At 37.6% G+C, this 23,335-nt stretch overlaps 6 protein-coding genes and 1 long non-coding RNA gene across 8 annotated transcripts; 2 read left to right on the top strand and 5 right to left on the bottom strand.

Annotated features, from left to right (window-relative positions):
* Window positions 1–126: 126 nt before the first annotated feature.
* On the bottom strand, window positions 127–1,281 carry LOC9309601 (F-box/kelch-repeat protein At3g04660). The gene has a single exon (XM_002873487.2). The coding sequence runs from the start codon at window positions 1,279–1,281 to the stop codon at window positions 127–129; it is 1,155 nt and encodes a 384-aa protein (XP_002873533.1).
* A 382-nt stretch (window positions 1,282–1,663) lies between these two features.
* LOC9309602 (serine/threonine-protein kinase EDR1) lies at window positions 1,664–6,756 on the bottom strand. Its single transcript, XM_002873488.2, has 13 exons — window positions 6,211–6,756; window positions 5,489–5,929; window positions 5,210–5,313; window positions 4,494–5,088; window positions 4,106–4,385; window positions 3,843–3,883; window positions 3,625–3,693; window positions 3,425–3,525; window positions 3,159–3,237; window positions 2,892–3,059; window positions 2,729–2,778; window positions 2,479–2,655; window positions 1,664–2,264 (listed from the first exon to the last, which is right to left on the bottom strand). The coding sequence occupies exons 1-13, from the start codon at window positions 6,652–6,654 to the stop codon at window positions 2,159–2,161; spliced, it is 2,655 nt and encodes an 884-aa protein (XP_002873534.1). The 5' UTR covers window positions 6,655–6,756; the 3' UTR covers window positions 1,664–2,158.
* A 1,576-nt stretch (window positions 6,757–8,332) lies between these two features.
* On the bottom strand, window positions 8,333–11,154 carry LOC9309603 (CTD small phosphatase-like protein 2). Of its 2 annotated transcripts, none has more exons than XM_021023196.1 (5): window positions 11,051–11,154; window positions 10,425–10,542; window positions 9,845–10,072; window positions 9,204–9,541; window positions 8,333–8,876 (listed from the first exon to the last, which is right to left on the bottom strand). In XM_021023196.1, the coding sequence occupies exons 3-5, from the start codon at window positions 10,068–10,070 to the stop codon at window positions 8,655–8,657; spliced, it is 786 nt and encodes a 261-aa protein (XP_020878855.1). In that variant the 5' UTR covers window positions 10,071–10,072; window positions 10,425–10,542; window positions 11,051–11,154; the 3' UTR covers window positions 8,333–8,654. The 2 variants fall into 2 exon arrangements, with proteins under 2 accessions (XP_020878855.1, XP_020878854.1); XM_021023195.1 differs by having other exon boundaries at window positions 9,845–10,209.
* Window positions 11,155–11,637: 483 nt separating this feature from the next.
* LOC110227655 lies at window positions 11,638–12,250 on the bottom strand. The gene is made up of 2 exons (XR_002331344.1): window positions 12,169–12,250; window positions 11,638–12,080 (listed from the first exon to the last, which is right to left on the bottom strand). It is a non-coding gene; the product is annotated as an uncharacterized LOC110227655 (long non-coding RNA).
* LOC9309604 lies at window positions 11,885–13,971 on the top strand. Its single transcript, XM_002871456.2, has 7 exons — window positions 11,885–12,347; window positions 12,465–12,564; window positions 12,633–12,753; window positions 13,116–13,237; window positions 13,339–13,460; window positions 13,538–13,697; window positions 13,790–13,971. The coding sequence occupies exons 1-7, from the start codon at window positions 12,188–12,190 to the stop codon at window positions 13,815–13,817; spliced, it is 813 nt and encodes a 270-aa protein (XP_002871502.2). The 5' UTR covers window positions 11,885–12,187; the 3' UTR covers window positions 13,818–13,971.
* Window positions 13,972–14,107: 136 nt separating this feature from the next.
* LOC9307573 (diaminopimelate decarboxylase 2, chloroplastic) lies at window positions 14,108–16,585 on the bottom strand. The gene is made up of 8 exons (XM_021022676.1): window positions 15,894–16,585; window positions 15,598–15,772; window positions 15,362–15,511; window positions 15,055–15,216; window positions 14,779–14,964; window positions 14,560–14,682; window positions 14,395–14,484; window positions 14,108–14,298 (listed from the first exon to the last, which is right to left on the bottom strand). Exons 1-8 carry the CDS (start codon window positions 16,403–16,405, stop codon window positions 14,218–14,220), a joined length of 1,479 nt encoding a protein of 492 aa, XP_020878335.1. The 5' UTR covers window positions 16,406–16,585; the 3' UTR covers window positions 14,108–14,217.
* Window positions 16,586–21,315: 4,730 nt separating this feature from the next.
* On the top strand, window positions 21,316–22,753 carry LOC9309605 (NDR1/HIN1-like protein 6). The gene has a single exon (XM_021021569.1). It carries the CDS (start codon window positions 21,578–21,580, stop codon window positions 22,439–22,441), a length of 864 nt encoding a protein of 287 aa, XP_020877228.1. The 5' UTR covers window positions 21,316–21,577; the 3' UTR covers window positions 22,442–22,753.
* Window positions 22,754–23,335: the final 582 nt, after the last annotated feature.

A 23,335-nucleotide genomic window follows, 5' to 3' on the forward strand; every position in this document is an offset into this window, starting at 1 on the left:
CTAAAACTTACTTTTAATGAAATCCAGAACCATTGAACTAGATAGATCTAAGAAACTACTAACTAGACAAATGGATCTGAACAAAAACAAGCTAGTCATCAATCAAACAATACAAATAGACTTCCTTTAGAGAAATATAGGACACTCTACATAATCCAAGAAGCTTCTCACATAATTCGAGCCATCTCCAATTCCTTCAATCCCAACTCTTCTGACAATTTCCTCCTTGCTATCATAACTGATAATAATAAAGAACGAGCCATCCGAAAACGATGGTGTGAATATCAATTCGCCGGAACTAATGGCACCTCTGCAATAGAACAAGCTTCGCCCAACTAAATCATTCCAAGAAGGAACCACAACTGAGATCTTTGACCATTCTTGGTTGTCCACATCTTCCAAAACCCACAATTCAAATTTACCCTTATATGAGTGATTCGCTAAAGCTACCTTCCTCTGGTAGTTCACCAATTCAGAATCACGACTCATATATATTTCGACACCAATGGGTAATTTAACAAGAGTAAAGTCCTCCAATCTCACATTAAAGGCCACAATTAGAGATCCTTTTCTATCACTGTTGGACCAAGCTCCGTAATAAACAACACCGTTAAAGCACAGCCCTTTGGTTGCAGGAAAATGTGGAAGCTTACATGCGATCGTTCTCCATGTTGCTGCTTTCTTCTTCTGAGCTCCTCCTAGAGTGAAAACTTGATGTTCTTCGCTCACAACGGGTCCAGAATTGTAAGAAAGTTGCAATACCGTCATGCACAAGACTTTGTATTCATCTTCAATGGGATCGTATCCGAAGAATGATACTCGTCTTCTCTTGGTTTCGAGATTGGGTAAAACCAAGAATTGGCCAGTGCTAGGATTCGAAATCACCAACTTATCCAAATCTTGCGAGCATATCAAGCCGCGTACCGGTGTACAAACGTTGTAACCTAGTAACAAGGGCGGCGTATCAAGACTCAGAGGAAAGCTTGATGTACTAGAACAAGACGGTGCTGCCTCCTGAGAGATTGAGTGGAAGAACCGGCCGTTGTCGCGGCGGAATGTGAAGAGAAAACACGGACGAGTCACAGATCGTTTCAGATACAGATCGATGAAATAATTGCTGCGGATTATAGAAGACCACAGTTTCGAGACGACGATGAGCTTGGCTACGGATTTCGACGGCAAGTTCGCGAGAATCTCTTCGATCAGATCTTGAGGAATATAACATGATGACTCATCTTCTCGCATCTGTGCATTGTCCTTATTCTTAACAACCCTTTTCATTGCGATTGCTCTGCTTTTCTTTCTTCCCGGCCAGAAACAAATTTCTAAAGCCGTTATATATATATACACCAACGAATTTTATTTTATTTTGCCTAAACAGTTTTATAAATATCTAAAAATGGTCAAATGATCTAACTTTGGGTAATTGGGTAAGATAATATAATACCCAATGGGCCTCAATCAACGGTGAGAATCACATATCTCACACCACGTTACATTTTCAAGTGTTACATGTCGTCGATACTAATTCAACCGTTAATTATTCTTCAACGTCTAATAAAGTTTCAACTTCTAATTTCCTCAACTTTTTTATCAATCATGACCAAAATTGGCGTCCAATAAGAAAACTTAATTCTGCCATTATGTAAAGGGCTGTTCTATATTCCCCTTGAATGTCTCTTATCGTTCTTTTTAACTTTTACTTCTGTTGTAACTTTTACAAGAATTAGCAGCCTATCAGCTCTTACAACAATCCCCACATGTTTACACTTTTACAGATTTTGGGGCAAATCTCAAACCAAAAAAAAAGGAACTCCATAGGCTTATTGTATTCTTTTCATCTACCTTTTCTTTTTCATTTCTTTTCTATTCTTTTTTTTTTGTTCGTTCAGTCACCTAATTTTATCGTTACAAGTAGCAACAATGATGATAATAATAATAGTTACAAAGGGTTTTGAATAGGGCTTTTTCTTTTCTTGTTGAGCTCCCACTTCGATTGAACTCCACAAGCTTTTCCCCAACCCGTCAATCTTTTTTTTCGTTTCCTCTCGTCTGACCGTGAAAACAAAAAGAAAAAAAGAAGAAAATGGCAACCCCCACCCTTTGGCTGGCTCTTTGAACCAGACCAGGTGAAGCAACATCTTCTGTCTAACTTATCTTACATCAAACTTTCACTCGTCTTCGATCTGTTGCTTATGTTTAGACCCTGAAGCCGCTTCAAACTTCGCATCAGTTGTGTAAACGATGGCCGTAAATGCGGTTCCCTGCATAACAATCACAAGCTTAACCTCCACCTAAAATGCGTGATGACCGACCCACTCGAACTTTACCCATTTCTATACTGAGTTTTTGCACTACAAAGCTAATCATATGGTTTGGGGTATATAAACATGGATACATGTATCATACAGCTCTAATAAGGAGTAGTGAATTACTTTTGCTAGATTTTAAGGATTTGAGTTATGAAAATGAACTTACGTTTGCCAACATTCACGGATTATCTGTGCAACAGTTGGATCGATATCATCTGGGATTTCAAGTCGTCGATTCTGGAATCCCACAGCTCCAACGACTTGCATCGGGTTCAAACCTTTCCAGGGGATGCGTGAAGTAGCTAATTCCCACAATATAACACCAAAGCTGTACACGTCACATCTGCGCAAGCATACCAATCAATATTTCTGTACTAACATTTAAAAAGATTCTCATAGTGTTAAATTTCACTCACTTCTCATTAGCCGGTTCATTCCTCAACACTTCTGGAGCCATCCACTCAGGCTGCACACTCATTAACAGAACATCATGTCAAGTAAGTTGTTCCGTTATCTTTGCAACAGAGAGTTCATGCTTGATAAATAAGGAATAGTTCCATCTAAGATAAAAAAACTAACCGTTCCTGCCGTTGATTTTGAGGACAAATAAGTGTGGTGTTTCATGCGGGACAATCCAAAATCACAAACCTTCACAACCCAATTTTTATCAACAAGAAGGTTTGGAGATTTTAAATCCCTATGTACAACAGTCGGGTGGCTGGTGTGTAAGTAGTTCATTCCCTTTGCCTGCAATACCATCAGAAAGAAAGCAAGTGTCAGATAATTTTTCGCAATATAATAGTAACTTTTAAAGCCTTCTGTTTAACCAACGCAACTCATTTATACCACATCAAGAGCCATCCGCATTCTCCTCTTCTCATCAAGCTGATGGTTTGGCCGATGGAGTAATCTATACAAACTTCCCCTGCATCAAATCATTAAAGTTTAACCCACTAATTCAAGAAGAAGGGATTAAAGAAAACTAGAAACAACAAATGCATATCATGGTTAGAAAAGGATTACTTCATGTATAAAGGATGACTTAAAGCAAACTAGCAGACTTAGTGGTGCATTCACGAACTATAAAGAAGAATATGGGAGGATCATCAAACCTGGGTAGGAACTCTGTCAGGATGGAGAAATTTGGCGGCCGAGTAACTGCTCCCATGAAAAGAACAACGTTTGGATGCCGTAACCTCAACATTATTTCAATCTATTCAGAACAAAATATAAACATTCAGAGTATGATTAAACTGATTGCAGATAATTTTACAGAAAATAAGATATCTATGGTTAAATGATTTGGAGTTACTTCAGATTTGAACTGTGTCAATGCATCACCCGAGAAATCTTGGTCCAGAAACTTCTTAACAGCCACTTCCTGAAATGAAAAACACAATCAGTCCAAGAACTCCATGACTAAAATAGCAAATCTCTTCATCGGTAGGAAATGTGAGAGTGGTTTTTAGAAACTGCAGTTTAAAAAAACATTGCAAGGATCAGTGGATTAAGACTACAAACAGAACTCACAGTTCCATTCCACTCTGCACGATAAACTTCTCCATATGAACCTGCGACAGAAACAGCACAGAGAAAGAGCACACGAGATCAACGTGCTTGTCTGGTGTATCAAAACTGAATAGTTGGATGTAATAGATCTTATCCACAAGCATAAGGGTAGATAACTATTAGTAAGTATCAAGCTTCACCAAAAGTCTCTCACGATACCACTTCAGTTTATAATAAAGTTGCATAACTCTAGTGAATCCAATATCTGATATAACAAACCTTACCAATACCAATGCGCTCGCCAATCTGAAGATCTTCCCACATAATTTCCCACTTTGCAGCTTCTCCGAGCAATGGATTAATCCCTTGGTCATGGCTATCACAAGCAGCAGGCTCCTCATCAGCAGTGCCAACCTCCATATTTTCGGATGGAGAAGCTTTACCAGTATTATCCACATCAAAGGTTCTCTTCATTGACAAATCGACCTCCACTGATTGTTGGTAGCTCTCAGCTATGGGGTTCCTTTCAGATTCTCTCAGTTGCGCACCTAACGGGTCTGCGACCTATTCAGTGTAGATGGAAACAATTAAGGACTTCAAGTTAAAGAGGGCAGGTGGAAAAGAATGAAAACAACTGTACAGGATGTGAAATGTTGTGTATCCTAAGAATACCTTTTCTGGGTAGCAAGGAATACCAGAAACCATAGAATTGCTACTTTCTTGTCGGAGTTCTTGAAGCAAATTCTTCCCCCTCAAGTTATGTGGATTGATATCCATAAACAAATCTGGGGGAGGTGATGCACCACTTTCTAACAACACAGCATGTAATTTTTGGGCAAATTCAGGGTTCTTTGCTGCACTTATGACATACTTTGAGACATTCTTAACTTTAACTTTCTGTGCACATGTCGGTTTCCCAGAAAATGGCGGCAAACTTTCACCAGATATCTGCTGTGATTGCATTAACTTCCCAAAATCATGTTCAAATCTCTCTGTTTGATGTTTTTCAACAGCATATCTGTCACTGTTTTCTTCATGGTTTCCAGTGAAGAAGTTTGCCCCCACACCAGATCTAGAATCTGCTTCCCCCGAAACTGAAAATGCTGGCTTTTCAATTTCTTTATCAAGTACGGGGGATGAATGTTGCAACGAGTCCAAATCCTCAGGAAATACTCTTGTATCTGTGCAAGAAACTGGAAGAAAACTGCTTGGAACCTCAGAAGGGATCAGAGCACCCGGAGCACCCATTAAATCAATAATGTATTCACTGCATGTGAAGAACGAATTAGGACTCTGCAAAAATCACTACCATCACATACAAACTGAGCCTAATATCAGGAATCTAGAACTCAAACATAAGGTAGCTGATTCCAGCAATCAAAGAATACCTTTTGTCATCTAGTTTAATCAAGTTAACAGCCCCATCGTCAGTTCCAGTGTAGTAACTGCCTTTTACCAGCATACATGGGAGATTAATCCTATCAGCAAGGACCTAGAGAAAAGAAAAGGAGGGGAGTAGTTAGCTTCACCGTACATCTTCTAACCGTGACCAAAAAGGGAACTCAGCGAGGAAAAAGGAAATAATGACTGCTGCCACTAGAAGCCCCAAATAAGATAACCAAGAGAGGTTTAAGAGCAAAGCAAGAAACAGAGGATTTGTTATGAACCTTGAAAAGCAAAGCCCTGTGTCGTGCAAGACCAACATTAACTCGACCAAGTGGAAGAATAGTAGTGTTCAAAGAATTCCTTAGTTCATAGCTCCGAAGCATCCACCTTCTCAATGCTTCATCAGCATTTTCAACGGGGCCACCCATTTGCTCTACAACTATATTTGCAATTTTCTGAGTCAAATCACTTGACACCTGACCAGGGGCAAAGTCTGCACATTCCAAAGCCAAAGCGGATGCTCTCCTCTCTAGTTCTTGTAGTTCAGGATCAATCAATCGGTTAACCAAAATGACCTCATAATCAACATTGTCTGAAATAGAGATCGCTTGAAGATCCACAAGAAGTGGCATCTTCCCCTGTGAAATAGAATTGGAAGTAATCCCATACACATCGTAAAAACCATCCCTGACTTTCTGGTCATAATTAATGACCTTATGTCCCTACAAGAAAAAGAAACATCAGCTTAAGTCTCCCATTGTCGTATAACCAAGGCAGAAACCATCCACATTGAATAAACCTTGGTAACTCCAACCCAAAAATGGAAAGTTATACAATTAGGATTCAGAAATACTCGCAACCAAGAGAACACTGCAAGCAATAGCAAAGATCCTAATTCCTTTAAACCCCGGCTACTCGAACGAACAATCAGAGTCCCTAAACCCCTAACTCCAGAGGAATTTGAAAATATTCACCAAAGCAAGAGTCAAGATTTAGAGTATACCCAATAACGAAGCGAGAGAAAGTCAACGGCGGAATCAGCGTCGGTGACCGGAGCCGAAACACCAAGGCTAATCCTCTTAGCGGCATCAAGCTGAGCCGTATCTGCATTCTCTCTCGGATCAGGATCAGAGACGCTGATCGCCATAGCTAACTGGACTTGGTACTCCTCCTCCATCAAATTGAAATCAACACCGTCCACAGCCGCCAGATCACGGCCAACAGGCTCAAATGTATCCAGTCTCGGCATTGTAGCGGAGGCGTTACCAAAACCGGAGGAAGAGACGGAAGAAGTCGAGGCAGGGCTAGGGCTAGTGCTAGGAATAGGGCTAGGATCAATCATGGGTCTAGTAGAGTCGTCTAACCTGTGATGGTCAGCAAATCCGCCGCCGACGCCACTACTCCCGCCGATGTGGAGCTTCCGTAGAAGATGCTTCATCTTCGACATCGATCGTCAACGACGAACTGATCTCTCTCTATATCTTTCTCTCTCTAAAAATCTCCAGTTTATCTCTCTAAAAAAATGAAGCTTCCTTTCGCTAGTTTTTTTTGTTTTCTTAAAAAAAATAATATTGTCACAAAACAAAATTAATTATAGAGAAACAAATAATGCGTACCTCGTAAACATCCGATAAAAATAAAACAAATATTTCCACAGTTTAACAATAAATAAATACTCATATAGTAAGAGCTTAACCTGCGCCGACATCTTCGAAAGGTAGATTCGATTAAAATGCGCATTACTCTTCTTCGTCAAGCTTTCTCCACTTACTTGGTGATAAGAATAGCTTTGACTATTTTTTTTAACACGAAGCTATTTAGTACTCCCTCTGTTCCAAATTATAGGATGTTTAATCTTTTTTTCTTGTTCCATAATATAAGATTTTTCAGATTTTTATGCATAATTTATGTTTATTTAGTTTATTTATAACCTTTTGAATTCTGCTGTCCATTTTTCTATTGGTTAAATTTTTATAAATAAATAAACATTTATTACTTTTTAATCTTTGTACTTTTAACAAAAGCATCTTATAATTTGAAACAGAGGGAGTACTATTTTATTTAAATGACCAAACAAATTTCATAATTATCCGCTATTGGGACCATTCCAATAGTACTAAAACAATCGTTAGACGCTATAGGTGCCTAGAAATCTTATACGGCCATTGAAACTGAGATAAATAAGACTTGTGAATTGTGATCGAGTGGCGTTTGGTGATTGGAGAAAACAAATTATGTTTCTTGGATTTTGTAAAATGAATTTATTGGATCACGCACTATGCTTGTGATTTTTGATTGGGATTCATATGGAAAATTTTTGTTGGCCCTTTTTTAACCCAAAAAAAAAAAGCCACTGTTGAAATGGTAAATCTATGTGCTCTTATCGCTCTCGTATCTTTTAGAGAGAGAGAGTCTTCTCTTCACTTTTTGTTTCTGGTTTTAACCAGATCTGTTTATATCTTCGCTTTTGCGATTCAATAATTCCAGCTGAGTGCTGGACTTTTGCTACCGGCTCAATCCGGTTCTCTCTCGCTTATAGGGAGCTTCGATCTCTTTCCATTTGGTCTCCTCTCATCGATATCTCCGCTTTCTTCAAAACTCTCTCCGTTTTTCTCCAATCATTCGAGGATTAATATCTTCGTCACTCTCCTTTTGCTCAAGAGTATGAGCAAAGAAGGATCAAAGTCTACATCAAGTTGGGTGTAGCGGTGGTGGAGCTTCCCCGGTGTTGGCGTTTTCCGGAGCAATTTTGAAGTGTTCTTCATATAAATCCGGCAGATTTCGGTGCTATTCTTCAGTTGGATTGCAGATCGGCAGAAGGGAGAAGGATATCCATCGCTCCATGACTGATTGGCGGTGGCTGATCGGAATTCGGCGGTGTCCGGCGAATTTGACGGTGGTGCTTGAAATCTTGACACGTGGCTTGGAGAAGAACACGTCTTCTACACGTGTCGTCCGATAAAACATAATTTGCTTTTAATTTTATCTGTTTTTTCAATTATGTTTATGTTGGGCCGTCAAATTTCGTTTGTATCCTTAATGGGTTTTACCCCTTCTGTAACTGCCCTTTAGGCTTTATGAAACTAAATCTTTGGCCGACAAAAAAAAAATGGTAAATCTATGTGTACCTAGTAGTAGTAAATAAACCAGAAAAGAGAGACAATTATACAGTTATTGTGCATTAAACTGTTTACAGGCCTATCCTGTCTTTCTCTGTATACCAAGTTCTTAATTTAAGCTAATAAGAAAACAACATTGATATATTTATATATATATCTCTCTCTCCAACTTCTGATACCTCCAACCGTAATAGGAAGCAACACTTCCATTAAGCTTTCCAAAGCATCTTCTTTAAAGAGCAAGTCTTCTCCTTGAATTTGTATCCCGCACGCAGCTCTTATGCCAGATTCTTCCTTTAAAAGCTTATAACTTTTTCGGCGATAGACTTTACCTTTCAAAAGGATCTCCCGCCTCAACAGGATATTCAGGTGCAGCTACAGCTGCATCGATCTTCTCCCTTAGATTGAATTTCTTGGCGATCATTGGCCTTACATCTTCAACTCCAATTAAGCTTTCAAGAAATGGGAGCAAGTGAAGGAGTTCTTTATCTGACGGGTCATTAAACCAGCTCTCTATTGGAACCCCATTCTCCACTTGGAAACCAAATGCCTAAAACATTGCACAAAAAGAAAAACACCAATGAGATAATGCAATAGCCTTGAGATAGAGCTTAGAGGATTTTTAATGGCGGTTCTGGAATCTACTTCTTTAATCAATCCCACACAACTTCATATTTATAGATAGCTATTGCAAACTAAAAACTTCTAATGGATTCGCCCATACAACCTTTCATAGATTACAGTTTTCCTATACTACAACTGTATCCTACAATTCTAGCTGATAAATGCATCTATCGATTGGCTTTGGTATAAAGCATAAGAATGGAGAACTAAATGTGTTTACTCATTAAGTAGAAGGATGATAAGAGTATAGTACCTGTGGGGAGTTGTCAACAATGATAACACGAGATAAATCACGCCCAAGGACTGACAAATCCTTTAGGTAGTTACCATCAAAGAAAACACAGGAGTCACGGTACACTCTATGGCGAAAGAGCTTTCTCTTAGGGTCAAGTACGTTCAGAAGTTGCTCGGCATAAATGCTTTGGCTAGCTGTAAATATAATGATCTCAAAAAGACGGGAAACTCTCTCCATAAACTCTTTGAGGTGAGGACGGCACCGCACATACACCATATGCTCTTCTTCATTAAAATTTACAGGGAATGTGAAATCCACCTCACCACACGGTTCTAGAGTCGAGTGCACAAGAGTTTCTGCGAATAAAAAACATATAATGTTATAGTGATAACAGATAAACCAAACACAAAAGGCTCTTGTGGATCATAAAATTACTTCGAAAACAAATCTTGCATTGGATTTCACTTAAGCAGAAATGGACAAACAAATAAAACTTTACGCCCTAAATTTCTGCCCACATGTCATCTATGATTACATCAAGTCTACATACAATGATACAATATTGGTGAGGAAGAGGAAGACTAATATTTGTGTTCCAGTAAAACTTGCAAAGAGAGATACTATATCAACCAAACGAATCAACTGAAAAGTAGCCTTACCATCAAGGTCTAGGACTAGAGAAATAGGAGGACAGCTTCGGGTTTGTTTAGGAAGCAAGACCGGCCTGAAAGTTGGGACAACAGAAGACAAGTTCGGCAAGTTCTTAATAAACAGATAAGGATCAAACTCATCGAGTTCCTCATCCTCTTCATCATCCATGCATACCGAAGTTATAAGGGAATCTTGGCCACGCTCGTCAACACATTCCAGCTTCGAGCTCTTCATCGCTAGATAAATGGCAGAAACCGAATCCAAGTTACAATTTGAATCTACGGTACTTGTATCTAGAGCAAGCAATCGATCATAAGGGTTCTGTGCATCCAAATCCCGGGAAGAAGGAGAGTCATCGTCTTCCATTAAAAGCCTATTAAAATCAACTTGTAATCGAATTAGACAATAGAACTCAGAGCCTAATGCAATTACTCCACAATTTCAATTTGACCCATTTTTCACATTCATGTTTAATACACAATGCTCAAGAACTACACATCTACAAGTACAAGCTAGAGTTCACCTCAGGAAACCAAATTCAAACTTTTCATGAACCTCATAGATACCAACCAGAATCAATGATTTTACCTTGTAGAAACTCTCTTTCACCCCTGTAGCTACCGACAGAGCCCAGACGCCTGAGATAAATCAGATCCTGAGAGCCGTCAAATTGCAAACACTAGCTCATACACAAGGATACACTAATCTGAGAAAGAAAACAGATCTCGGATTAGAAAGGGAGCGAAGCCCTAGATAATTCACAAGTAGGAACCAAAACAAAAAGTACCCAGATTTGAAAGGTAAAAACTTTGGAGCCAAAAGAAGCAAAATTCGAAAACTTTCAATCGCGGAAAGTGACAGAAATCAATATTTTAACAAGAGAACCGAACCGGAACTGATCCCACGAAATCGATTTCAGATAATTGATATGTCTAGTCTAGGGATTTTAATACGAAAAAAGGGGGGAAAAAAGACAGCTAGAAAAATCAAAGCTTTGACTGAGGAAACGATGGATAAATCGGATCTTTCCGCTTTCTCCACAAATTTCTCTGCAAATTTTCAAAATTTCTTCAACGAAGCGCACACCCAGTTTAAACTCAAGTAGCCCAGAAATTTGAGCTGAGATTGAAGAGCTAAGAAGAAGAAACGGAGATGGAAGGAGAAAATTAAAAAAAAAAAACCCTAGAGAGAGTATATTCGTCGGAAAAAAGTACCTCCGATCAAAACCGCTTTCTTCTATCTTCCGTCTTCTTCTCTCTCTCTCTTCGAAATAAAGAGTAAAATATTTGCTCGAAATAAATGAGAGACGACTACAGTCTACATAAGCAATGAAATATTTCATTTAAATGCCCTCATACTTTATATATATTTCATTAGTAACTGCTATAGTTTTAGTTTGTTGAAACAAACCCCAAACATTCGGAAAGTATTAGACCATCTCCATCAAAGGTTTCTTGATGGATTTTGAAATGAATGACGTGTTTGGTGTTATTGTTGATAAATAAGGTCCAACCCAACACAAAGGAAGTGAAAGCATCAAACATGTTAAGCCTATTCAAGCATGGCACAATCCATGAATTAGAAGGGACAATTGGCTTAAAAGAACACTGGTATGTATACGTTTTTAATTTGAGTTTTAGAATGCATGTTTGCAATTTGTCAATACAGATGATTGTTTCATCTTCTTCCCCATCTTTCTCTTATAATCTGTCAATAAATTCATTCTCATTGAGCTTTATCTCATGTTAGTCCCACTTATTTGTTTTTGTTTCATACATTGCTATCAATGTGGGTTACTTACTTACTAGTAAGAGCTCCAACAACAAATTAAGGATATAATTTTGAAATTTTTAACTTCAACAACACTAACCAAAAAAGATAGTTAATTAAACAACCTATGAGCCGCTAAATAAACCAACTATCTACTATGTTGTTTAGTGAGTGAACTCACTCCCGCCAAGCTTTGAAAAGTTTTACATATATGAAAAAGTTGGTTTCTGGAAACATGTGGTGGATATAACAACATATTAGAAACATAAGGGGTTAGATTGCAAATAAAACAGAAAATAAACAAAACGGCGACATTTTAGAGCGGTCCTCGTCAACTACGACAACATTAGAGATCGGTGGGATCGTCGTCGTCGTACCCGTCAGACTCAATGAAAAAAGAGATTCCGCCGCACGTTGTTCAAATCGAAAAAAAGCGACTCGCAATAAATCTGTCTTCCCTTTTTTTTTCTTAACCTGGAAGAAGATTTATCAATCAGACACAACAGAGAAAACTGATTTATTCATTTCAACAAAAAAAAAACAAAACTTTTAAAGTCTTCACCTTTATAGAGAGATTTTTAATGGTGTGGTTGACGAATCAACAGATCGGGAGATGGAAAAGGAAACGAATTTTGGTTGTGGGATCGTTCCTCTGTTGGTTAATCATCATGTTCATTACTCCCAAAGTTCCTCTCGATTCCTTTCGTCATCATATCTTCGCCGATAAACGCAATTTCATGGGTATCATCATCATATCACTCTCTCTTTTTTTTGAGTGTGTGTTTCTCTCTCTATCTCTCTGTGCATGTGTAATAATGAGAGACAGGTGTTTTGTGTGGGTTTGATGATGATGAACAGGAGTGCCTAATACATTGAATGTGATGACCAACTTTCCCTTTCTTATTATTGGTGTTCTTGGTTTTGTTCTTTGCATTGGAGGAAGCTTCTTCAACATAAGGTTATTTAATTTTCTTCTCTTTTAGTATTTTTGAATTAGTGTTAACAATCTGATTTGTTGTAATGCAGTTTAAAAGGTGAGATCTGGGGATGGACACTGTTCTACGCAGGCATTGCAAGCTTGGCCTTTGGTTCTGCCTTTTACCATCTTAAACCTGATGACAACAGAATCGTCTGGGACACTTTGCCTGTTCGTTTTCTCACTTTACTTTTTCTTGGGAACATTGCTTCTTGATTAGTGATGCGGTAATTGTAGATATTGACAAGCACATTGTGAATAGAAAAAGTTGAAGAATCAGCTTATAGCTATGGAAAGAAGCTTAGATGAGTCTTCATGTTTGCACATAGTTTTCTTGGATTGGTTGGTTCTACAAGCACATAGTGAACACAACTCATCAACAATCGTTTTATAGCTAATGGGAATAAGCTTTAGAGATTTTTGGGTCTAGAGTCTTGGTTTTTGGTTTTACCGAATGAAAAGTTGTTTTTGCTCATCATGTTTAATGGTTGGTTATGAATAGCTGTTTCTTGATTATGACTGTAAAATTGCAGATATTGATTGCGTATTCGTCGCTTTTCTCTAGTTTTTTGGTTGAGAGAGCGGGGGAGATAGTGGGACTAAGTTGCCTCATCGTGCTTCTATTCATATCGTTGTTCAGCGTTGCTTACGCCAGGTAACATTAAAACCAAGAAAGCATTACCTCCTCTGTATACATATTTTCATGGTTCTAGTCAGGTTTCGGATTGAAATTATATGCGTTTTAGTTGATGGCAGAGTGTTTAATGATCTCCGGTTATGCATGACGTTCCAGTTGATTCCATGTCTGGCGATTCCCGTCATGACGGTTTTGTTACCTCCCAAATATTCTCACTCTAGATTTTGGCTCTGGGCAACAGGTTTTTACTCAAAACCACTTTTGCGGTTTTCTTATTAGAACCCACGATCTTCTGATATCTGATTATCATGAATGCAGCGGCGTACACTATTGCCAGGATTGAGGGGCTTGCAGACAGCAAAATATACAATGCAAATCGATATATCATCAGTGGGCATTCACTGGAGCATTTGTGTTCAGCCGCGGCTACACTTTTACTTACCATTATGCTTTGTTGTAGAAGCATTCGGTTAAATAGGTAACTTTTTGTCACTCTCTCTTTTGATCTTTGAGTTCCTTGAAACCTGAGAGGATTTTTCAATTTTCTTTTGTGTGATGAAACTAAAACAGATTAGGTGATCTCAAAGGCCATCCTTGACATTCATTACTGACTCCTCAAGGCTTCTTTTGTATTCAGATGCTTATGGATTCTTGTAATACAGATTTTGTAGGGTTGTTAAATAGATTTTTGACCCATGATCCCACTAAAACATTGTTGGTTCGGTGTAATCTTGGTTTCTGGTTTTGAAACAGCTTTGGCATTGCTTTGGCTTTAAGTTTAAGAAGAAACCAAAAGAATAATCATAACCCACAAATTCACCTTTTATTTTCTGTCTTGGCTTGTGACCTTTTTCTTATTCGTATGATCACTTTATTGAGGACTTTGAATCAAAGCACATAATGTGGAAATACTAAGACAGCAATAGCATTATGGTCCTGATTCCGAATAATCATACAATTCAACAAAAATAGCAACAGTGATGAGTAAATCAAAGAGTTCATAGACCTTCAAAGAAACGCAAATGGTCGTCAAAAGTCTCAGCATGCCTGATCTTGGTGATCGACCCATCTTCTTCAACCTGCAAAAACAAGAAGATAAATCAATCACTTTCTCTCGGGATCTTGATTCTCTGGTAATTGCCGCAAAAAACAATAAAAAGAAAGAGTATTGGTACCCAGTATTCCGGAGGTCGCATCTTGAGATTGTAAGTGGAAGCCATACTCATACAGTATGCACCAGCGTCATGAACCACCAAACAAGCTCCCTGTAATGAATACAATAAACTCATTTGATTCCACATTTACTTGAGCTGCCAAATGTAATCAGATCCTTATTATACCTGCGGAGGAGTAGGAAGCTCTCTGTCTTTTCCCAAGAAATCAGCAGATTCACAAACAGGACCCACTACGTCGAATTTGGAAACCTCTGCTTCAGGCGGTGTAGGAGAGACCAACTCAATATGCTTTTGTGTTAAGAAACAAGAACAAGAAGATGTTTAGCTATAGCTCAAAGGGGCTAGAATCTGCAGATGCTGTTGTGAGAAGTATATTTGTTTTACCTGATAGGCATCATAAAGACTGGGACGGATAAGCTCAGCCATACTTCCATCAATCACTATGAAGTTTTTAGTTCCATTTGTCTTCACACCAGTTACATGGTTGACGAAACAACATGTGTTTGCAATCAGCGATCTCCCTGGCTCGATTATTAGATTCAGGTCTCGCGAAAGAACAAGCTCTCTTACCTGAAACACATCCAGTATTGTAAAGATTCTACCAATTCCAGTACTTTTGAGATCAAGATGAAAAAAAGAGTTTAGAGATGTTGTTCTTACGGTGTTGATGAGATCCATGGGTGTAGGAAGGACAGCGCCAGCATGATAATAATCTATCCCTAAACCACCACCAATGTTCAAGTAGCTAACCTCAAAGCCTTGACGCCGGATTTCATCAATGTATTCAATCATGAGAACCGCAGCATCTCTGAATATATCCACCTGAATTAGGAAAAATATTTAGAGCTCAAGAGTTGAGATTTTAGAGATAGGGCAAACCCAAACATGGGAAACATGAACAGAGAGAAATCCATATTCATCTCACTACATCAAAACACAACTTAAAAGCAACTATAGTCGGAATTACCTTTGTAATGGTAGAGCCAAGATGGCAATGAGCTCCAACAAGCTTCAGCTCTTTGGGATGTGCCTTCACTTCATCCAGAAACCATTGAAGTTTCTCATTTCTAATACCAAACTTCGAGTTCTTGTTCCCAGTAGCTACATATGGATGCACCTGAAAAATGTAATCAAACAGAAAAAGCTCATTCAAATCCAATCTGTGCAGAACAATGATACTAAAGCATTTGAAAATTAAACTACCTGAGGATCGACATCAGGATTGATACGCAGCAGTACATTGACCTGCTTACCAGAAATTCTTGAAGCTTCCACAATGTTATTCAAGTCAAACTCACTATCAACATTTACGAAAACACCTTCTTGAGCAGCTAGAACTAAATCTTCCAACAACTTCCCATTTCCATTGAAAATGCACCTATTCATTTTAACAGACATGGTCAACAACTATCATATCACCATTAGACCAAATCAATCTTCTCATATTTTGCTTCCATCAGGAATGTTCAAACTTTATTATTGGGGATAAAGAATCTTACTTTGTGGGATCGAAACCAGCACGAAGAGCAAGCCTAAGCTCATTTCCACTAACCAACACAGCACCACAGCCCAAACTCCTCAAATGCTCCAAAATCTTAAGATTGTTATTAGCTTTAATAGCGTAACCAATAACAGATCTCACTCCTTCCAAAGCCTCTTTATACGCCTCAAGGTTTCTCGTGATCTGAGGTTTGCTATATAAGTAAAAGGGTCTTCTCTCGACTGACTCCATGATATCTTGAACCTTAGTTCCTTCGCAATAGAGAAACCCATCTGATGATTTCTTGAAACAGTGGTCGAAAGAGGAAGCAGATTCCTTCGTGAGGGTTTTGGTGGAGTTTTGGGAGTTTTGGGATACGGCGGATTTGACGGAGAGGCGTTTAAGTGGCTTCAATGTGGACTTGAGAGACAAAATTGGGATTCTTGAGAGTGAGGTTTGGTTCAATTGGTATTGATTTAGGGTTCCGCGGATAGATGAAGGTTGGGAGAGAAATTGAGTAGCTGCGGCCATGGCTGGAGGATTTTTTGTGAGGTGTGTTGGAGTGCGACTGTTACAGTTACACTGAAGGGTTTAGAAATAAAGTCAACGAGTCCTGTCGGGTCCGGTTTTGGATATCCGACAATATCGAACCGGTGGTTATATTGTCGAACCGGTGGTTAAAGAAGAAGAAACAAAGTCGATTTTAACTTTTTTGGGTAAACGATCTCTATTTCTCCTAGAAACTTTCATATAGCATCAGTTCCACCCAGATTTTGGTCCTCGTTCTATTTCTACACAAACTAAAAGTTCTAAACCTATTTGAACACAAAATTAAACTTCGAAACTTATTTACACACAAATTCATAGTCCAAAACCAAATTACACATAAACAATGGTTAGTGTCGGTTTACTGTTTACCAATCTATCTTTAACCATCTAAACCTGAAACTAAACCGATTACAATTAAATAAATAAATTAATTAATTGAAAAAAAAACTCATTGCTTGTCTTTCACGAACTCAACGCCTTCTCCAACCCAACACCACCGCCTGTTCTCCGGCTACTCCTCATCGGAGTCAAATGCCTCCAACACTTATAGTAAATTTGATTTCATACAACACAGATCTGTGGTGGAGGAGATCGCCGGTGTCGCTCTTGCTCCCTAGATTCAGTTTTGACGGAGGTCGTCTCGTGTTCCAGCGGCGTTGATTCTCAACATCTTTGTCGACCATGTTGAGCTATGTCTCTCCCTACCGCTCTTGTGATTTGGCGCCGGTGATGGTGGTGATATTATCGCCCTAATTAGCATGGGATTTATGATTCCATTCGTTTATAGCTTACTCGATTACATTTCTCAGGAATAAACCTTATGGCTTTTCATTCAATTTTTCGGTTGCTCAGATGGAAACCGTATTATGAGTCATTGGATCTGTAATTAGTTCAAAGTATGAACCTTTGACTCAATTTTGTAATTCATTGTTGCTTTACGTGATAGAAGTTATCTTAAGTGATAGTTCCAAATAAGTGGAAGGATAATGCTCGCAATGTCACGAATTCTGTGAAACATTATCGATGGTTTTTTAGTATTTTCAGAAAAATATGCAATTATGAGGGGAAGAAGACAAATAGAGGAGATGCAAGTGCATCGTTTTTAATTTCTTTGTTTTGATTATTGAAACCGCTTAGGAGATTTGACATAAGTGGTTTAATATCGGTTTGTTGTTGGTTTTAAGTGGTTTTATATCGGTTTTAGATTGTAAACCGATAAAACTAATATATATGTGTAAATAAGTTTCGAAGTTTAATTTTGTGTTCAAATAGATTTAGAACTTTTATTTTGTGTGGAAATAGAACGACCACAAAAATCTAGGTGGAACTGATACTATATGGAAATTCCTAGGGAGAAATAGATCGTTTATCCAACTTCTTTTGCATATATGGGTTTTGGCCTTTTGGGCCTTTGGGGAATAGTTTCTTCTGCTCGTGTTTGTTCGGTTGCGGTAGTTGTGTGTTGTAATAATCTTGATGCATTAGGGGTCACTTGTCTCAATCGTCTTGGAAATCTAGCCCTATCTATACATTGTTTTGAATGATAACGATGAAGTGCTCTGTCTAGCCGTGCACATGTGGAGACTCAAAACCCAATTTAACATTGTTTGTGCACAACTCAATGTAAAGAGAGAACAATCGACCCAAAAAAAAAAAAGGTATAGAGAGAACAACGAAGTTGTACTATGTAGAGGAGTCAACAAAAACAAAAACAAGGAAAAGACAACTACTACTGTATGTCTGTATATGGCAAGTTTGATGATCAATTGTTCATAGCTATGTAACTTAAAGCCGGAAAAAAAAATCAATTTTAAAACAAAACATTTTTGAATGAAAATTGTAAAAAAGCCTTTTAAATTCCCATATACAATTTTTTTTTTATAAATATTAGAAACTTGTATGATAAATTTACATAACGATGCAAAAACAAGTTGAATTTGTGGAATCGCTAACGATCCATGACAGGATCCAAAATCCGAATAGTTTCACATCGTTTTGTAAATTTATTACCCAAATTTCTATTATTTGAAAATTTTAAAACTAAAAAATTGTGAATAAAATTTTTTAAAACCCATGGAAAAAAAAACTGAAATATTTTCTTAAAAATATAGAACCTTGTTTGATAAATTTACATAACGATGCGAAAACAAGTTGAATTTGTAGAATCACTAACGATCAATGACAGGATCCAAAATCCGGTTAGTTTCAATTCGTCTTGTAAATTTATCATACAAATTTCTATTATTTAAGCTAAAAAAAATAGTTTTAAAATTTTTAAAAAAGATCAATGAAAAGTTGTAAAAAAAAAAAAAACTTTAAAATCCGTAACAATATTAACTAAATTCATAATCTTTCAAAAGCTTTTAGAGTTTTTAGCATATAAAATTTTTTAATTTATTAATTTTATAAATATATTTTTAAAAAACAGAAAAAAAAGAGGGGGGGCTGAAATTGACCTTGCTTGTATGGGCCGAAAATTGTTGTTTTTGGACTGCACAACGTACATCTCTAATTTTCACCACAGTCACCGGCAAACGGCAAACGAATCCCGATCCATCCACTGATCCACCTCATCAATCTTGCCTCTCTTCTCCAGTCATCTCCGACGACGATGTAGCACCCACCTCTTCGGTATTCTTCGCAGAGTTTTCTTAGAAACCACAGTCCATCCGTCACGACGAACCGACGGAGAAGAGAGGATCATCGCACATTCATCTACGATCTCGCTTTGAGTGATTGTAAACGAAGAGCTCATCCTCTATCACGCTCGTTTCTTATTGGCGAAAAGAAAGCAACGACAAATCAAGCGTTGGAGCCAAAGATTGAAATAATAGAAGCAAGGAAGTATGAATGGAAGAAGAGAATGCTAAAAAAATTCAGAGTGCAATTTTCTCACTCTATAAATCTGTCTTTCTCTGGTTTGTGATGATTAAAACGATTTGACATTGAGAAACTATATTTGTAGACACATCTTCTGTGTAATTTCCTTTTTTTCAAATCTCAGTATAGTTTCCTTTTTTTCAAATCGCAGTGTAATTTCCTTTTTTCACATGTGTTTGGGAATTGGGATTCAAGTTTCCTTTTTATTTTTACTCTTCTGTTATTTCCTTTTTTCACTTTCGTTTGGGAAAGTCCAGAGCAAAAGGTTCGGTGAATATTTTCCTTTTTTGACACGTTTGCTCACAACTATTACAAAGAGCAAGGAATGTTCTTAGTTAGGGTTTGTTATATTTGGCAACCATTGTTTCGGGTTATCTAACTAACATTGTGCTCTGCCTCCTTTGTAATTTTGGATCCTGTTACACAAGGACCCTTTCTTGGATTGGGTTTGCTTACAACTTTGCTTCTCTCATCATACTATATCCATCTCTATAATCCCTGACTATGTAATTGTATATAGCGGAGCTGACGTGGTCCTGAAAACCTGCAGCCGCCATGTGAATTCCGCAGTGGCCAGGAATCGAACCCACGTGGCGGTACCCCCAACTGGAGGTCCTTTACCACTAGGAGACAACTCCTAGTTGTATATATATATTTAGCTGTTTGACAAGTGACAATGTAACTTTTGGTTCAAAGTAATAAAAGTAAGACGTTAGAAACAAACTTTACCATATGTTATTGGGGTATATAGACAGACTTTATGGTTTGGTGAAGTAGGCTCAATCTTTTCCCCTTTATGTTTCCATCGTTGATGTTTATGTTACTATGTACCTTGCTGGTTGGAACCACTTGTGATTTCCGACAATGCTACTCTGTAATGCAGTTATCTTTTAATGAAACGTGATCGATCTTGAGTGTTTTATTTAGTTTTAAAAGATTTTATGGTGTGTGGACACTTGACGGGTGATAATTGGTAACTATACTTAGTTAGAGAGCTATTGAATTATTAATCACGCTTAATCTTGGGAATTGAGAGCTCGGAAACAAAGGTTATTAACAAAAGTTAAAGCAGCATTGCCGATGAAATAATAATTGACTTGGGATTTACTCTCTGAACCAAATGGAGATTATTCTAATTATATTTTTAATTTCGGATCCCTAATCTATTACTCCAATATCTGCACTCATTTAATTCTTTTCTCTTTTTTTAACCTGCACCACTGACTTAAATTCAAACTTATTCAATTGCGTGCACTCTTTTATTTTATTTTAAGTGAACTGCTACCACTATCACTATGTGTCGGTGGATTATTATTTCCGTCATTTTGATATTTAATTACATCTTTAACTCATTCTAACTCATTTTAACTCACTATGTGTTACTCTAACCCATTCTTCTTCATTAGATTTGTGGATAACTGGATACTCATTAACAATCATGATAACACTTTATTTTTCCTTTCCATTTACTCTATTTTGAAATACTAAAACTTGAAAAAATTTGTGTGAGTTTTTTCATATTGAGTTAAACGAAGCTAATGTAAAAGCGGATTATCTGGCACAAAAAATTCGTAAAGAACCGTTTCATATCACATTTGTAAACAACATTCTCCAGAAATACCTCTATTGAATCCTAATTAATTTTGGATGACAAAAAGAAAGAGTTAAAAGAAGTTACTATCGAGTTAAAATTTGTGTGAGTTTTTTCATATTGAGTTAAACGAAGCTAATGTAAAAGCGGATTATCTGACACGAAAAAATCGTCCAAAACCGTTTCATATCACATTTGTAAACAACATTCTCTAGAAATAGCTCTTTTGAATCCTAATTAATTTCGGATGACAACAAAAAAAATGAGTTAAAAGAAGTTATTAAAACCAAAAAATTGGAGACGAAAAAAAATATCGACAACACAGCTTAGTAATATTCGTTAAAAAGATACTCCTACTACACATGTGTAAATTGTTTTTTCAGAAATAAATTTGTATAAATTGGGGCCCCTTTGTAAATAAACCTATCTACATTTAATTATTTTACCACCCAATAAAGATTCCACAGACTTGGCATGGAAGTCATGAACATTCACAAAATCTAAGAAAAACTGAAAACCGAAAATAAATAAATAAACTCAAAAATTAATAAAAAAAATAAAATTTAAAGCTATTAAGATTCCACAAAAACTCTGTATTGTCTCTCTCTTTCTCTCACTATCTCTCTCTCTTTCTTGAGCTCAGATCTGACCAGAGAAAGAAACAATCGGAGAAGAAGAAGAAGATGACTGACCGAGTCTTCCCAGCTTCCAAACCACCAACCGCCACTAATGGAGCTCCACCAGGTGGTTCCATACCTCCTCCTCCGGCTCCGGCAACAGTAACCAGCAACGGAACAGCCAATGGAATGGCAAATCAGAAACCTCAAGTCTATATTCCGGCTAACCGTCCGATTTACCGTCCACAGCCTTACAGTCGCCGTCATCATCACCAATCTCGACCAAGCTGCCGACGAATTTGCTGCTGTTGCTGTTTCTGGTCGATTCTGATAATTCTGATCTTAGCTCTCATGACAGCAATCGCCGCCACCGCGATGTACGTGATCTACCACCCTCGTCCGCCGTCGTTCTCCGTCCCGTCGCTACGAATCAGCCGCGTAAATCTAACGACCGCCTCTGATTCCTCCGTCTCTCATCTCTCTTCCTTCTTCAACTTCACTTTACTCTCAGAGAATCCAAATCAACACCTCACTTTCTCATACGATCCTTTCACCGTCACCGTTAAATCAGCCAAATCCGGTACGATGCTCGGTAACGGAACTGTTCCTGCTTTCTTCAGCGATAACGGTAACAAGACGTCGTTTCACGGCGTGATCGCTACGTCAACAACGGCGCGTGAGTTAGATCCGGATGAAGCTAAGCATTTGAAATCAGATCTGACGCGCGCGCGTGTGGTATTTGAGATCCAGATGAGAACTAAAGTGAAGATGATAATGGGGAAGCTGAAGAGTGAAGGAGTAGAGATCAAAGTGACATGTGAAGGATTTGAAGGAACTATACCAAAAGGTAAAACTCCAATTGTAGCAACTTCTAAAAAATCTAAGTGTAAGTCTGATCTAAGTGTCAAAGTCTGGAAATGGAGTTTTTAGAGGGGATTTGATATTTTCACAATTGAAAATCTTTTTATTTTTATTTTTTTCTGGATTTTGTGAAACTTTTGGAATGATCCAAAAAAAAATTTCTTCAGTTGTTAGTTAAAAATTTTCAGAGAAGAGTCAGAGAGAGAGAGATAAGATATTGTCAAGTAGAAGAAGGCCAGAGAATTCACAGCTTCTAAAAAAAAATACTTGGATTTTTGTTTTTTTTTTTTTGTTTGGAACTTTCTTTGTTTGAATTTATATATACAAATATAAATGTAATACTTATAAGGGAATGGGAGTACTAAAAAGCTGGAGATTGCAGTGACTGCGTTATAGTGAGAGCATTAAAGTGAAGATCATAGTAGTAATAAAACAGAACCTTAAAAATGCAAAAAGATGCGTGGGGTTTATGAAGAGACCAATGAAGAACACAAGAGATGTGTTAAATGTTAGATGTTGAACCATCTCTTCGCATTATACTACACCAATTAAGAGAAATGTGAATCGTCTTAAGTGCATATACTATTTTTTTTTCTAGCAGTTGCATGTAGTATAACATTAATACAGATCACTCCATTCATGAATGTTATATGGTTTGATATAAACATTAAATTATATCTTGCCAATCAGAGTCTCCAAAAAGACAAGTTTCCCGGCCATGCTGTCCGAAAACATGAATAAATGGTTCATTTATCTAAGAAACTTTTTTTTTTTTTAATAACTAATTATTATAAGTAAACTTTTGGAGAGGTTATTTGTAACTGACTCTGACCAGGGATAGACTCGTGAAATCTTATCCAACTATGGACGACGACGACTTCATGTCGGTGTGTCCAAAAATGAGAAAAAAGGAATCTGTCCAAGGGACATATGGCGTTACCCAAAATGGCAAAGGAGAACTGC

Source organism: Arabidopsis lyrata (genome assembly GCF_000004255.2).
Source record: "Arabidopsis lyrata subsp. lyrata unplaced genomic scaffold ARALYscaffold_6, whole genome shotgun sequence".
Lineage (NCBI taxonomy): Eukaryota > Viridiplantae > Streptophyta > Magnoliopsida > Brassicales > Brassicaceae > Arabidopsis > Arabidopsis lyrata.